A 15,275-nucleotide genomic window follows, 5' to 3' on the forward strand; every position below is an offset into this window, starting at 1 on the left:
TGCGCAACCAAAGCCCCGCCCTCGCTCCCACAGCCAATAAGGGGTGCCTCCAGCCCAGTCCTGCCCCACCCCGGGTCAAGGGCGGCCCCGCCCCCACCTTGGATTGGTGGTCGGGCGGGGCAGGGCCAGGCCAGGGGTCTCCCACCGCCCTCTTGGGGCACTCAACCAGAGAAGGGGCACCCCAGGTGAACAGAACAGCAGTGCAGAGATGTTTAATAAGGAAGGTGTGCTCAGAGCGGAGGCTCAGATTCATCGCTCTGCTGCACACCCACCAGACAGGGGTCGTATAAAGTTAACAACACATTTAGTAAGAAGTAGTAGAAATGGGGGGGGGGGCCCTGAGAGTAGCTGGGTAAGTGAGGTAAGGCAGCTGTGGGTTCCTCTGCCAGCCAGGCCCAGAACCCGAGCTATGTTCTCAGAGAAAGGCCAGCAGCCGCTCCTTTGTATAGAGAAGGTGCCCTCGGGGTCAAGCCCACATTGGGGGGACCACAGCAGTGCAAAGGGGCTTCCCACAGGACAGATGGCTAAAAATGTCAGGTGAAATGTCACCCAGGAGTTCACACTAGACTTCATGAGGACAAGCTGGTTTCTCAGTGCCACTTGCTGAATAAAAGTTCCAGCCATTTTCAAAGTGCCAGTTGTTCTTTGTCAACGCCAGGTTATGTTGCTTTCTTCCTCTTTGCACGTTTGGCGCAGCCCCTGCCAAACCAGCCCCCTAGGATGGGGGTTGTGCTAAGTGGGGTGTTCAGTTCCTCAGGTGGGGCCTCTTCTCTGCTTCTCCATAGTGATTTCCGAGTGTGGCTGCCTTCCTCACCAGCACGCAGGGGAGTTGCCATGGAGAAGATGGGGTCCTGCCACCTACCAAAAAGGGAAAGCAGTGTCAGGCAGACCTGCGGGGCTCAGAAACCACCCGCCCCAGCACGGGAAAGCTGTCTGAGGTCACCTGCCTTCCCTCCCCTCCCTGTGTCTTAGCTGTGGCTGTTACAGAGCTACAGAAGAGCTGCAGGAGAGGTAACCTCCTTGGGTGGCAACTCACAGGCCAGTGCCCACCCTCTCTGGCCTCCTCAGAACTCAGTGTCTCGTCCAGTCAGTGGGCCATGCACACATAGGGTAGGGTGGCAGCAGTCCAGGGCACCTCCGTCTCCAGGGGTGAATCACTAGCAACCCTGGGCCCCACCTTTCACTCATGGCCAGGGGCAGGTAGACCAGACCCTCTCCCCCTTCCCAGACGGCGAAATGCAGGGAGGGAAGGCCAGCTGACTAGGGAGGTGTGGCCTACAGACTACACCGTGAAGGAATCATGTGTCTGATTGAGATGTAGAACCACAGATTATAAACGTAAGATACAGATAAGCACTGATAAAATGAACTAAGTTAATGTAAAAAAAAAAAAATACAGGACACAATAGGCCCACGTCACAGAACACCACAAACATAACATACAAGAATTGCCAGGCCCAGAGGTGAAGGGATCCTTAATTTCTTGAACCCTTTGATTAAAAGAAGTTATTGATTTCCCCTATAAGACCCTGAAAATTCACAGAGAAAGAAAGTGTAAACTTTTTACTCAATACATAAACCAAGTCTAAATTATCACAAATTCTGAATTAAGACATTTTGTTTAAGCTTCCCCAAGTATGCCAACTCCCAAAACCAAGGACACTGAGATTCTGTCTGACCAGAGTCGCCGAGTTCTTGTCCCCTCAAAGGCCCCTTTCCATCCAGGTTTGTCTGACAGGCAAACAGGAATGTCATGTAGGAGCACACTGGCCATCCCTGCTCCAGGGCTGCAAGGCTTTGGGCACACAGTCAGGCAGAAGTATGTGCGTGTGTGGAGTCTCGCCTCGGCCAGCCAGGAGAGCAGTCCCTCTGGCTGCATCACACTTCAGTCACACCTCAAACAGCACTCTCAACTCAGACCTTCCTCACACTCGGCTCACAGGAGCAGACAGATATGGCCCATCACACAGAGGGGCAGGGATGTGGCGGTGATGCAGCTACATCTACTCACTTGCTGTAGAGCGGGATCTCCAAGCCCAGTTCATCCATGAGGAGCTGCATGACATCATCACACTTCCCATGAAGCTTCAGGGCAGCCCAGTCATCCTTTGGAGTCCACTGAGGACAGGAAAGGTGAGTGAGGCCAACCTTTGTCCTTACAGAGGCCTGTGAACCTCGAGTCACTGGCTCAGTCAGGACTCCCCACAGTCCACCTGGGCCTCTACTAGACTTCCAGGGTTCATGAATGTCCCCATCCCTGTGATTCTTCTGATCTGAGGCCCAGGAATAAGGGTGCAAATCTCAGTGACCAAGTTACCTGCAAGTTCACAATGTAGAGCTTGGGCCGCCGGTTGCGGGGCTTGGTCATGCACCAGAGTCGGGGATACTTCTTTAGAACCTGGAGGATGGATGGACAGACAGACACAGCATGCACGCACACGCACACGCGCGCGCACACACACACACACACACACACACACACACACACACACACAAACCCACGCACACGCACACGCGCGCGCACACACACACACACACACACACACACACACACACACACACACACACAGAACAAGGCTGGAGAAGTGAATCAAATGCCAAGTGGATGGGTTTGGGCAGGCAGGGTAACAATCTTACTTCCTGGGGAGCTCATGGTGTCATCGGCGCTTACCTTCAAGCTGGACCCTAAACACAGGATCGTGTCTGCTTTGCTGGCAGCCTCCGTCGCCGCCTCCCAGTTCAGAGGCTGCCCCAATGTCCCCCTCTCCCCAAAGTGCACAATGGTGTCTCGGAGCTGAGCCCCACACTTGTGGCAGGTCCGGCCTGTCTGGTGTCGGTGGAGAGCGGTGCGTTCTGTCACATCAAACACACGCACATACTCCCTGTTGGGGATGCAGGAGGTGCAGACCTGAGGACAAGAGGGCACAGTGAGTGGGACCCACCTGCTGCGCAGACCCTTTGTCCCCTCAGCACTGCTCACTTCAATGTACATGTTCCCGTGGAGCTCTGAGATGGCTGTACGCGGCAGCCCACTGCGAAGGTGGAGCCCGTCACAGTTCTGAGACACCACGTGTTGCACCTGGAAGGCAGACATGGCAGCAGTCAGGAGGGGGATGGCCAAGAGCTCCCAAGACCCAAGGGTTACCGTAACCCCACAAAGAGCCTCAGAAAGTAAAGCACATGCAGTGTATCCCTGGGGAAGCAGGAGAGCCCTGAGGTGAGCAGTGGGCACCATGTTCTTTCTCTGTGAGTGGCCAAGACAACAAATGTATACACTGTCCCTAGCAGGCTGGGGAGCGACTGTGTGCTTAGGTGAGGGCACACATGGCCACTCTGCCCCAGGTTCATCCCCTCTTGTGTCATTCCATTTCAGGTTGCCAAGGGGCCAGGCAGGTCTACTCCTTCCTCACTTGGTGCTCGGCACATCTCTGGAGGTTTCTGAGAGGCCTCCCCTGTGTCTAGGGCTGTTTCCAAGGCCGTGGGGCAATGCAAGAGAAGCTGGAGGTTGGATCAGAAGAAAAGGGTTCTGGACAGGGGCTGCCCTTTCTTCTTGGAGCACAGTGAGATCAAACAGGAGTCTGACCCACTCTAGGGTGGTCACTCATCAGAGCTGAATGGCACTGAGGTGGGGTTCTGGGTCCCAGGCCTGGTGGATGAGGCGGGCATGGTGTTCTTACCAGCTTTTGCTCATGCAAACGTGTGATGCTCATGTGGGTGAGGGTGGGCTCAGCCTCACTCAGGTCAGCAGCTCTGCTGGGCACAAGGGAAAACAGAGGTGAGGCAGCAGCTAGTCAGGCCCACACAACCCCTTTTCCACCATGCGGGAAGGCTGCTGGGCTGCTCACCTCACACTTCTCCCTTTCTGAAGCAGTGTCCACACTCCATTTGGACCCCGGTAATCTGGGATAGAGGCTGCCTGGACGTTCAGAAAAAAGGTAAGCCCAGTCAAAGGGCATCTCTGTAAGGACTGGCAAAATCCTCTAAAATGGGACATGTTACATTTCAAACTGGCCTATTCCTCCCACAGCTGATTTGCCTGGACCCAAAATGGAGGGTGCCCCAGTAGAGCTCCTTCTTTCTGCCTAAATTTCCCTCCCATGAGGCTCAGCTCACCTTTCCAGGTGCCAAGGAGCCCTGACACCCCCTCACCCAGCCACTCTAGCATTGAGTACAGACCTGAGCTCTGCAGCCACATTTGTTCCCACACTGAGGAGGATTGGCCAGGTTTATCTGTGGCTCCAGGGCCAGGCTCAGTATTCAAAAAATGTTTAGCTAATGGTGGGCCCCGGGGTAGGAGCACTTCTCTGTCCAAATTTTTGGTTTTTTGTTGTTGTTTTATGAGACAGGGTGTCACTGTGTAGTTCAGACTGACCTTGAATTCACTATGTAGCCCAGGCTGGCCTCGAACTCGGGTGATCCTCCTGCCTCTGCCTCCCAAGCGTTAGGATTACAGGTGTGTGCCACCACGCCTTGTCCAAATTCTTAAATCCTGAAGTTCTAGATAGTTCCTATTCTACCTTAACACACACAAGACAGCCTCTGTAGATAAGGTAAACATTATCTAATTTTCCAATTTTCTAATCCAGTGAAACAAACTGATCCCCAAGAGAAGAAAGCAGAAAGTCTCCAGGATATAGACATTCTGCATTCCCTTCTGGCTCCTTACCGTTGCTTAAACTCAGAAAAATACCCGCCCTGACCAGTGATTTGACTGTCATATTCAAGAGAGGACCCTCAAACAGTAAAGCTCAGATCAAACTGGTTAGCCACTCTATGAATTTAGTTGTCACTGCAGGCTTATGCTATTGTTTGTTTGTTTTCTTTTTTTGTGAGATAAGAGTCTCATTACATAGTTCATTCTGGCCTTGAACTCACTATGCAGCCCAGGCTGGTCTGGAACTCACAGTAATCCTCCTGCCTCAGCCTTCCAAGCGCTCGGATTATAGGTGTGCACCACCACCAGCTCAGCTGTCATGAAACAATCACATGACTGGATTTTACATGTGGATGTGGAGAGAGGGACCGAGATGTCCAGCCCCAGGTATTTATGAGCTAGAATAATGATGTTCCTTTCCTATTCTTGCTATTGGACCTTTGTTGTTTGTAGTGCCTCATGTCCACATTCACCTGTAAATCTTAGCCCTTGAGGCCCTGACTCGATGCCACCTCCCTCAGCAAGTTCACAGGAAAGGACCTCCCAGCTTTGAATACAGTATCTTGTCATTTTCATCTGTTTGTTTTGGGGTTGTTTTGAGAGGGTCTTGCCACATTGTGAAGGGTGGGCTTGAATTTGAGATCTTCCCACTTTAGCCTCTGGAAGAGCTGGGATTACAGGCATGAGTCACTATGCCCACCTTTCAGAGTCCATCTGGATTTGTTTGACAGTAACCCCAAAGTTATCCTTGCATTATGCTTACATGTGTGTGACTACTTTCCCTAAGAGCTTTTCTTTTAAAGTACTAGGGATCGAACCCAGGATCTTATGTATACCATCCCTAGACTTTAAAATTTGAGACCGGGTCTTGCTAAATTGCCTGGGCAGGTCTCCACCCTTTGATTCTCTTGCCTCAGTCTCCCAACTAGCTGAGATTATAGGTGTGCACCATCATGCCCAGTTACCTAAGGGCTTCTTTCTTGAGAACAGCAATCACTTAAGTGTTTGCCTCTGTTGGGCCTACATCTGCCTAACACTTCATATTCACTTGTCAGATTATACGGTGAGTTACACTTTCAAAGCTGATCGTGTCCTACAGACCCAGGATAGCTTCTTAAGAGAAAAACCCAGAGCATTTCTCCTCTTTACCAGGTGTATTTGGATTCTTACTGTCTTGTTTTCTACTTACCTTCCTTTCACGTGGGGAAAGCACGATAAGCGGGGAATCGAGAGATGAAAATTCTGAAGGTCATCTCTGTCTTTGACCCATATTAGGTCATGCATTTTTAAAGTTTGCCTTAGCTAAGTTTTAAATTGAGTCTTTCCAAGTATCACTGAAGAAGGAAGAGTTGCTTTAAAGATGAATGAGTCTGGATTCTGTCCCAGGTCAGTCTCCCAGAAGGGGGCGCCCCAAACCTACCTGGCCTGGCTCGGCTGCCCCAACTTGCCCGCAGCCCAGCCTACCGTACTGATGCCGGCGCCTGTGTAGACCACCAAGTATCTGGCATTCCGGACAGCGCTGGCCAGCTCCTGGACCTTTCTTCGCAGCTCCTCCGGGTCATCGCACACCTGCCAGGGGCCGGGGCTGGTCATTCTGCTCACCCCTCCCTCCGCCCCACCGCAGCTGCCAGACGACTTACCTCTTCCTGCCGCCGCTTCAGGCCCTCGCGCCGCCGATTTCGGCCCTGCAGCTCTGTCACTAGATCCTCACTCTCGGCCAGCAACCGGCCCTCCTCAGCACTGCGCTCCGCCGCCGCTTTCCTTAGGATGCGCGACACCTGCGGGCGAGCGCGCAGGCAGGTGGGTGAGCGATGGTGTAGACACTAGTACGCATGGGGACGGCGGCGGCCTACCTGGCGGAGACGCTCCCGCTGCTGTTCCTCCCGCAACCTTCGGACTCGCTCCGCCGCCTTACGCTCGGAGCGGCTCAGACCGCCGGCTGCCATCGCTCCCGAGACCGCTTCCGGCTTCCGCCTCACCCGGCAGGCACGAAAGCGCATGCGCGCGTCAGGTCTGCCCAGCCCTTTCCGGGCCCTCGCTCCGCGGTTTCCGGCCCCACACCCCGCGTAAAGCTCCAAATTAGCACTCGCTGATCTGTTTAAAAGGCGTTTATTGATCATATACAAAATAAAGAAAACCTTATATATCACAAACATACACTATATACAGCAATAAATACCCGGGAGGGTCAGGCTGAGCGCCGCTCCTCCTGGACAATAATTTAGCAATAAATACTGCGCAGGGCACAGGTGGGCAGAGGTGGCTGCCTACCAAGGCCAGGACCTTGGCCGCCCTACACTGGTGCAGGCTCCCAGGCCTTACCCCTCACAGCCCAAACCCACCCCGCCTCACTCAGATGATTCAAGGATCCCCGCCCCTCAGACCCCAGCAGATCCCAGGCTTCCCTGGCTTCAGCCCTCAGCTGAACTCTGCTTGGACACACCTTAAAGGAGACCGACAGAGTGAGACACGATAGCCCTTGTCCTGTTGCCCTAAATTACCAGGAGAAGGCTTTCTGTACCCACTCCCGTTCGGTTAAAGGCTTCAGGGACTAGCAGATGGAGGGAACAGGAGGAAGGGCAGGGCTGGGACATGAGGCTGCTGGTGGGGTTGAGAGCCCAACTAGGGTCACCAAAAACGGAGGTTCAACAGCTCACTGGGAACACTTACTCCATCTCAGACTGGAGGCACAACCATCGTAATGTGGATGGATGTTCCAGAGGTGTGGTAGAAGTGTATATGGCTGGCCCAGCAGGCACAGTACACGCCCAGGTCATGCAGGCCAGAAGCAGGGCAGGCCATAGGAAGATTGGGCACACCCCTGTCTCTGTGTGCCACTGATTATGCCCTCTGCTCTCCAAGACTGCTCCAAAACCAAAGAGCCAACAGGAAAGCAAAAACATGCCAAAAAGAATTATTCAGTGGCTTCTGGGGCAAAAAGTCGTTAATGTGTTGGTTCCTTTCACTAAACCACAGCCTAAAAAAGTAACTCACAAGATCCCAGAACGGAAATGGTGCAGCAGGCTGTGGCTCAGGCTTCCCAGCTGTGGATAGGAGCTCTGGCCAAGAGGCTACTCCAGAAAAGGCAGCAGGGATGTAGCCTGCTGTAGCCTATCAAAGCTGTAAGCCCAAGCACTGACCACTGAGGCTGCTGTTGACAGTCATAAGCAGGCATACAGACCTCAAGTGTGGCCCAACAGCAGCCTCTAGGGAGGCCTGTTGCCAGGAGAAAACCCTGCACACAACGCAGAGCGGCCACGGAGCACCTAAACTAATGGCAGCGCCACCCTGGAGCAGCAGCCAGGGACCACAGGGAGGGTACCCTGGGGCCATACTCTTTGGCAAGAGCTGACCTGTTCATGCTTAGTTTTTTTTCTCTGAAATCTGAGTGTACATTTCAAGATAGGAGAGGACGATAAGAGGCAAAGTCAAGATGGCAGGGAAGACACACATTAAGATTTACTTAGCGGACAAGTTTGGGAGACCTGGCCTTGGCCAAAGTTCTCAATTCGCTGTGTCAGAAAAGTTGAGAGATGAAAATAAACCACAATACCCTGACAGCAGGAAAACAGAATTAACAGGGATCAGAAAGACAGCTAACAGTTACACGTGGACATGGGATCTACTGTCGATAAATCAAGACGGCAGCAAAGGCGTGGAGTGGCCTGCGGGGCTGGCGAACCCCAACCCAAGGAACAACTGATTGCTCCACATCCAAAAACCATCAAAGGAAGCATGGCCTTATCAATTCTAGGAGCTTCTGTAAACTTAACAAAGACCTGCAACTTCTGTCAACATGCACACAGCCCCAGCCTCCTGTTACTAGTATATACCTGTGTGACCTGGGCTGCACCTGGAGGGCACCCTCACTGAGGTGCCACATGAGGTGCCTGTCCCTCCCTTCTTTAGGGATAAGCATGATCCAGTTCCACTTTCTACTGCTACAAAGCCAACACCAGCAACTCACATCTGGATTCCAATCAGATAACCCCATGGAGGGAGGGAATGCCAGTAGACACTTGTGCCTTTGCAGTAGCCTCAGGTACCAATGGGAGGGTCTGACTACCTTGAGCCAAAGGTGCCTGTCATGGCACCAGGGCCAACAGATGCTCAGCTCCCATCACATGGCATGCAGGTCAAACTCAAGAGAAAATCCTGCTGTCCATGAGGTGAAGGCTGGTCAGGACATTGTGTTTTTTCTCTCCAGCCTGTATTTCTGTGCTTTTCAGGGTCCAGGGCCCCCAGAGAAGATGCCAGCACCTCTGGCAAGAGGCCAAGGCCCATGTGGCTAGAGATCAGGCTGTAGCCTCTATCAGGTGGACACACAAACACCCACCCAGGCCACATGCCTATGAGGAGCGTCTCGTCCCAAGCCTGGAAGAAAACCAGGAGGCTCTGTCAGGGAGCTGGAAAGGACAGGCAGGAAGCACCTCAACAGGAAGCACCTCCAAGTTGAGCAGCAGGTCCCTGGAAGACACATTTCAAAAGGAGGCAGAAGGAGGTCCCAGAGCAAAGAGCTGCTAGTATGGACCAGAGGGGAAGAGACAGACCCAGGTTTAGAGTCACAGCCCTTGTCTGGCACTGGTGAAGCCACCTGGAGCCTCACAGTGAGGCAGGGGAGGAAGGGGCTGCCCTTAATGGGGTCCCTGACCAGTCTGCCTGGGAAGCATCATTTAGCATGGAAACAGTTTAGGATAAGTGAATGGTGGAACTTGAAACCCACAAGATGGGACCCTCAGGGTCCTGCCTGTGGCTCCTTATGAAGCCTATATGAACACAGCCAAGGCAGAAGGAAGACAGCCAAGGACAGTTAAGCCATGACCCTGTGGGCAACTACAGTGAATCCTTGGTCCCTGCATCACCACCACCCAGGGCCAGGGGTGGTGGATGTGGAAGCAGTGCGGGGACCCCAAATGGACCCTCAATTTCACCATACCCTGCTACAGGACCAGCCCAAGCTCCAAAAACACATGGAAAACCAAGGCTCAGCAGGGGAGGGAGTGGCAGATATCCATAGCAGACCAGTTAGGAACCGGGCAGGTGCTGAAAGCAGAAAAACTTGGGCTGCTAGGCACACACCCCGCCCAATATCCGATGGAGCAGGTGCTGCCTAAGACCCCAGCCTCGCTCAGGTCTGGCAAGCCAGCAGCAGAAGAATTACAACCAAATCCAAAAAACAAACACAGGAGAACACACAAGAAGGGACAGCCACAGGTCAAAGGTCACCAGAAGCACCAGCACTTCACGGCTGCACAAAACCTCACCAGGCACGGACAACACCACGGCACCACCACGGCACCGGCAAGAGACGGAAGCAGGAAGGGCAGAAGAGTAAGTCACTTTCGGTACAATTGCAAAAGATATCAAAGAGGGTGCCTCCGGTTGGCTCGCGGCTTGGCTTTTTTTTTTCTTTTTTTTCTTTTTTAAACTAAGTTTTATAAATAATGTCTGATAACTCTGTGTATATAAAAACTAAACTCCAACAGCCACAAAGAGTTGTCCGTAAGATAACAAGAAAGGGATTTTTTTTTCTTTTTTTTAAAAAAGCAAAGTTTCTATTATACTTTCTTCCCTTTTCCATTTATATGGTCAAATGTTGTTTTTTTTTTTTTAAGACAATTTTATAAATACTCTGCAGCTCTTTTTTTCTCTTTAGCTCTTAATAGCAAAGTTTATTATACTTTCTTCCCTTTTCCATTTATATGGTCAAATGTTGTTTTTTTTTTTTTAAGACAATTTTATAAATACTCTGCAGCTCTTTTTTTCTCTTTAGCTCTTAAACATATAATTTAATAACTTCGTAAAAGGAACTTCTCTTTTAAATAAAGGGCTATATAACCACACAAATAGGTCATGTAAACAGTGACACAGGACCCATCGCAGGACACACTGACACACCCTCCACACACACTCACAACCAGTGATTTGGTCTTATTCAGTGCACCGCATCAGGCCCAAGCGCTGTGGCCCCTGCCCCAGCACCCTCAGGGCCCAGGTTGGTGGCTCACCTGTCCAGGGACCTCGAGGGTATCCACTCTCACAGCAGAGCCCATCTCTTCCTGCTGGGCTGAGCTGAGTTGCCTGGCTGGGTCTGAAGAGAGAACCCCTCCAGTCCCATCCCAGCCCAGCAGTCTGTGGGGCCTACGGGCACGCAGGTAAGGAGGGCAGACCTGAGGCCTAGTGCGCTTGCTCACTTGCTCTCTCGGTCTCTCCCTTGTCCATTCCCACAGTGCTGACTCTGAACTCCTTGCCTGCGTGGCCTTGTTACAAGAGGGGTTGGGGCAACCCAACATCACTGCCAAACTGACCAATCCCAACGTACAAAACACACGCACGACAACGATGAGATCAAAGGGGTTCAGCCCAGTACCCCTGGGGTGCAGGTTGTGCTTTGCAGGGAAGGGAGGATGGGGGAGAGGAAGAGAGGAGGAAAGGAAGAAAAGAGGAAGATGAGGGACAGGGCTGCCAAATTTGCCATGCGCCTAGTGGCCCCTCAAAGAACCGCCCAGCAATCGCACACATCCCTACGACCGGGCGTCCGTCTTGGACTTTACTATTGTGATGACACTTGTGGCGGCCACCTTGCCAGGGACCAAGGGTCCCAGGCCGGCAGCAAGGGGGCCCCGAGCTGGAGCCACAGGGCTGCGGGCCACGGTCCTGGCGAAGTTCTGCAGGGCCTCATACTTGGAACGCAGGGCATCGAGCTCCAGCTTCATGCTGGCATTCTCAGAGGCCAGCTTTTCCACCTCCTGCTGCAGCTCCGCCTTCTGCTTCTCCAGCTCCTCCTTCTGTGTCACCCGCTTGACACGGCAGCTGGCTGCGTAGCCACGGTTCTTGAGAGTGCGCCGGCGCTGCTTCAGCTGGATGATCTCCTCCTTGGACAGGCCCCGTAGGTGCTGATTTAGCTCACGCACTGACATGGTCACCAGCTCCTCATCCGTCAGGCTGGTTCCATTCTCACCAGGCTCCCGCTTCACCTGGGTGGCATAACGCACAGGGTCATGGCAGAGCTGGGCACCCATCCCCACAATGTACTAGCCCCAGCTTCCCCATCCCTGGCAGCTCACCTTCAAGGCCTTGCTTCCTTTATTGGGAGTCGTCATAACCTGGGGGCACAGTGAGCAGGCACTCTGCAAGACACAGAGCGGTGGTCAGGACCTAGCAACCATCCCAGCCCTGCCCTTCCCAGGTCATGTGGGGACCTACACACTCCCTCTCACCCTGCCAGAGACCCTGCTGCCCAGCTGCCCAGCTCCCAGAGCCTTGGCCATCAAATGCCCATGCCCCTGATACCTGAGAACAGCCTTTGGGCCTTGCCTCTCCTCCAGGCTCCTCCACAGCCCTGCCCCTAGACAGCCAGGTGTGAGGTCAGGGAGACTGATGGGGGAAGGGGAACTGAAGGCTGTGAGGGAGGCAGGGGCTAGACAAAGGGGCAGGGAAGAGATTAGAGAAGCCTGGGAGGGGCAAGCTTGGAAGGAAGAAGAGCTTTAAAAATAACCCCAGTGCTGCCCCAGAGCGCACTGTTCTGGCGAGTCACGCTGACTCAGCACATCACCACCCTCACCCTTCCCCCCAACCATTCCTGAGGCCAGCAAACAGTGCCTCAGGAGAAGGGGCCAGCAGCAGGTGAGGGCCAGCCCGTGTATCCAGAGTCCTACCTCCTACAGCTGCCTCCCCTGAAGAGGCTTGAACAAAGCCCCTGCTTCCTCTAGGGTTTAAAGGCCTGTCCCCTGGAGATCAGGAGAGTACTGATTTCCCAGACTCCTGAAGTCGGAAATGGGTCTTCCAGCAAACTCTGGCTCCATCTGCATGCTGGTTGGGAGTCCCCACTTTCCAGGTGAAGTGATTCCAGAGAGGAGTTGACCTGAGGGCCCTCCAGACCTCCCTGTCCACCTCCTCCATGATGGAGTAACCATTCTGTGGCTTTGGGTTGCAGCATACTGTGCCCCTGCCCCACTCCACCCCAGCTGTTTCACAAGGGCCCCCACAATTATCCACTGGGGGTGGTGCTCAGCTTGAGGCAACCTGGAGTAAACCCCTCTGGATTACACTAATATTCTCTGGCTCCTGCCTGGGGTCCTCAGTACTCACAAGGACAGGAAGCCAAGAAAAAGGGCTGTCTCCCCTGTACTCAGATGCCCATGATATCCAAACCTCACCTTTTGCTCTCTGAAGCCCTGCCAAAGACTTCATCGGGCACCTAGTCCACAGAATCCCTATTTAGTCCAGCCCCACCAGACCTTTGGACAGGGACACCCCCTGCTCCATCCCCTCCTTTCCAGGTCAGCCTTAAGTGGCCAGAGTAAAAGGTGACCTGGAGTCCCCTCAGGAGGCCTCAGTCTCAAGCAATTGTGAGCTGTGGGGACAGTGTGTGTAGGGGGGTTCTGACCCTATCCAGGGAGCTAAAATACAGGACTGGAAGGTGGGAACATATGTTGCTAATAAGAGTACAGACCCCACCTTTTCTATCCTTGCACTAGGAAATGAGGCTGCAGGCAAAAAGCAAGCAGGGGAAGCCAGAGATACCTCCTCAGGAGTCAGGCCACCAAGAGCATCTCAGAAGAAAGATCCCTTCCAGATCAAAGATCAGGAAACTAGAGGTGGGAGTCAGAAAGTCTTCAGTGGATCTGTCCTAGCTGGCCCCAGACCCACCCTAGGAGGCAAGCCTCCTCAATATAATCTGGAAGAGCTCCGGGCCCTAAGCACAGATTTGGGAGCAGGGACACCGCTCTGGCTCAGGCTCTTCCCACCCCCTTCTCCCCCACTCTTACTGTTGAGCACAATGACAAGGGTGACCCCCTGAGATCATACGGAAAAGTGTGTGTGGCAGCTGGGAGCCGGATTTCACCCTCTGAAGGCCTGAACTCAGCACAAGTGCAGCCAATCGCCTCTAATCAAAGGTGTGTAACATGTGTGCTTGCATGTGTCGAGTGGGAGATAGGCCTCAGCAAACCCCATGCTCCACCTGCTTCATCCCTACCAACAGGGGATCACAAAGACTGGGCAGAAGAGGGGGACCCCTGTGATCAGGGAAAAGCTGCCTCCTTTTGGCCCTGTAGGCTGGTCAGGGCTGAGGCCAGGGCATCTTTCACCCTCTTATTTCCCACGCTTGAACCTGCCTCATAGAAGAGGCACAGATGGTTACAAAGGCCCCAAGCCACGAAGGGATTGTAGGCCACTCACTCAGGCTAAGAACCAGGGGCAACTCTATCTTCTCCCATGCAGCCCAGATTGACTGAGGCAGGTGAGATACAGGCTCTTGCTCTACCCTGGTCTGCAAACCTCAGTGGCTAAAACCCCAGAGAGGTATGGCTCATATGACCTGACGCCTCAAATTCCAGGTGAACCTCCTCCATAAGCTCTCAGTGATCCATTGACATTCTTCAAAAAGAATCTAAAACTTCATTTCTACCACAGCATACAGAACTGGAAGACTTAAAGAAATATCCCCCTGCTTTACCCTAGGGCTGTCTAAGAGAAACTTTTAGAACTTTCAATAACAAACAGCCAGCTATGCCATGAGTGCCATAGGTTCGCCACCCTTGTCCTAGGCCATACAATTAATTCCACCTCAGAGATGAGCGGAAGTGTGAACATCTTGGCACTTACAAACCCAGAACTTCGGTGGGGCTGGGTGGGAGGAGATGGGGAAAGTAACAGGGTTCTACAGGTTTGGAAGGCATCCTGAGGGCAAAGCCACAAGGTCAGTTTAAGGTAGACAGGAGCTGGGCAAGGGCTACAGTAGAGAAGGTGAGCACCTATCTACCTCTAAAACCCAACTAGGTCAGGAACCACCCGTATACTCTAAGGAAAGCTAATTGGGGCTGCAGGACGTGCAGGCTGTCAAATCCCCCCAAGACCCTCATGGCTGGTCACCCAGCAGGGCACACTTCTAAAGTCAGCAAACTTCTTGCAACACTGAAACTGCACACTGCAGGTGGAGACCACTCTGGGGTGATTGAGAACTACATCCTTCTACCTCGTGCCTGCACCCCGAGGCTCCCACCTGCTGTCTCGGTCGTCTGCTTCCCATTTGCCATTTCCCGGTAGGGCTGCTCCTGCTCCCTCCGTGCTACACACACTTCTGTCTACCACTGCCCCTCGGTCCTCTTCGCCCACCCCGGCCGGCCAGACCAGACACAGGGAAAGCCTGCTTCCCAGCCCGGCTGGTTCTGCCCACCTAAGCTCCTCCCCTTTTCTCCCTCGAAGAACTGTTTCCCAGTTTGGGGAACTGGACCAGTCGTGGGACCAAGGCCAGCTCCCTGGAAGGGATGCAAAGGCCTAGGCTTCACTTTCCACCCGGGAGAAAGTTAGAAGTCGGCCCGTGCTCTTCCTTGTCTCTGCCTCCAACTCGCAGCTCGGCCAAACTTAAAACGCGGCCCAGCGACCTCGCCGCCCAGCATCTTGCCCTCTGTTTCCCAGTTTGGGGAACTGGACCAGTCGTGGGACCAAGGCCAGCTCCCTGGAAGGGATGCAAAGGCCTAGGCTTCACTTTCCACCCGGGAGAAAGTTAGAAGTCGGCCCGTGCTCTTCCTTGTCTCTGCCTCCAACTCGCAGCTCGGCCAAACTTAAAACGCGGCCCAGCGACCTCGCCGCCCAGCATCTTGCCCTCTCCTCCGGC

At 53.4% G+C, this 15,275-nt stretch overlaps 2 protein-coding genes across 5 annotated transcripts; both read right to left on the reverse strand.

The window, feature by feature from the left end:
* Positions 1 to 199: 199 nt before the first annotated feature.
* Positions 200 to 6,717, reverse strand: Sirt7 (sirtuin 7). Of its 3 annotated transcripts, XR_779144.3 has the most exons (11): positions 6,508 to 6,717; positions 6,295 to 6,432; positions 6,119 to 6,223; positions 3,846 to 3,916; positions 3,678 to 3,753; positions 2,981 to 3,079; positions 2,672 to 2,908; positions 2,318 to 2,398; positions 2,012 to 2,118; positions 1,444 to 1,529; positions 781 to 858 (listed from the first exon to the last, which is right to left on the reverse strand). XR_779144.3 is itself a non-coding variant. In XM_010618647.3 (10 exons), exons 1-10 carry the CDS (start codon positions 6,652 to 6,654, stop codon positions 660 to 662), a joined length of 1,260 nt encoding a protein of 419 aa, XP_010616949.1. In that variant the 5' UTR covers positions 6,655 to 6,713; the 3' UTR covers positions 200 to 659. The 3 variants fall into 3 exon arrangements, 2 of the variants coding, with proteins under 2 accessions (XP_010616949.1, XP_010616950.1); XM_010618647.3 differs by lacking the exon at positions 1,444 to 1,529 and having other exon boundaries at positions 200 to 858; positions 6,508 to 6,713; XM_010618648.3 differs by lacking the exon at positions 1,444 to 1,529 and having other exon boundaries at positions 200 to 858; positions 3,678 to 3,750; positions 6,508 to 6,711.
* Positions 6,718 to 10,789: 4,072 nt separating this feature from the next.
* On the reverse strand, positions 10,790 to 15,060 carry Mafg (MAF bZIP transcription factor G). Of its 2 annotated transcripts, none has more exons than XM_010618649.1 (3): positions 14,661 to 15,060; positions 11,722 to 11,784; positions 10,790 to 11,631 (listed from the first exon to the last, which is right to left on the reverse strand). In XM_010618649.1, the coding sequence occupies exons 1-3, from the start codon at positions 14,685 to 14,687 to the stop codon at positions 11,179 to 11,181; spliced, it is 543 nt and encodes a 180-aa protein (XP_010616951.1). In that variant the 5' UTR covers positions 14,688 to 15,060; the 3' UTR covers positions 10,790 to 11,178. The 2 variants fall into 2 exon arrangements, with proteins under 2 accessions (XP_010616951.1, XP_010616953.1); XM_010618651.3 differs by lacking the exon at positions 14,661 to 15,060 and adding an exon at positions 11,948 to 14,625.
* Positions 15,061 to 15,275: the final 215 nt, after the last annotated feature.

This window comes from Fukomys damarensis, unplaced genomic scaffold (assembly GCF_012274545.1).
Source record: "Fukomys damarensis isolate Sample0158 unplaced genomic scaffold, DMR_v1.0_HiC HiC_scaffold_23, whole genome shotgun sequence".
Classification (NCBI taxonomy): domain Eukaryota; kingdom Metazoa; phylum Chordata; class Mammalia; order Rodentia; family Bathyergidae; genus Fukomys; species Fukomys damarensis.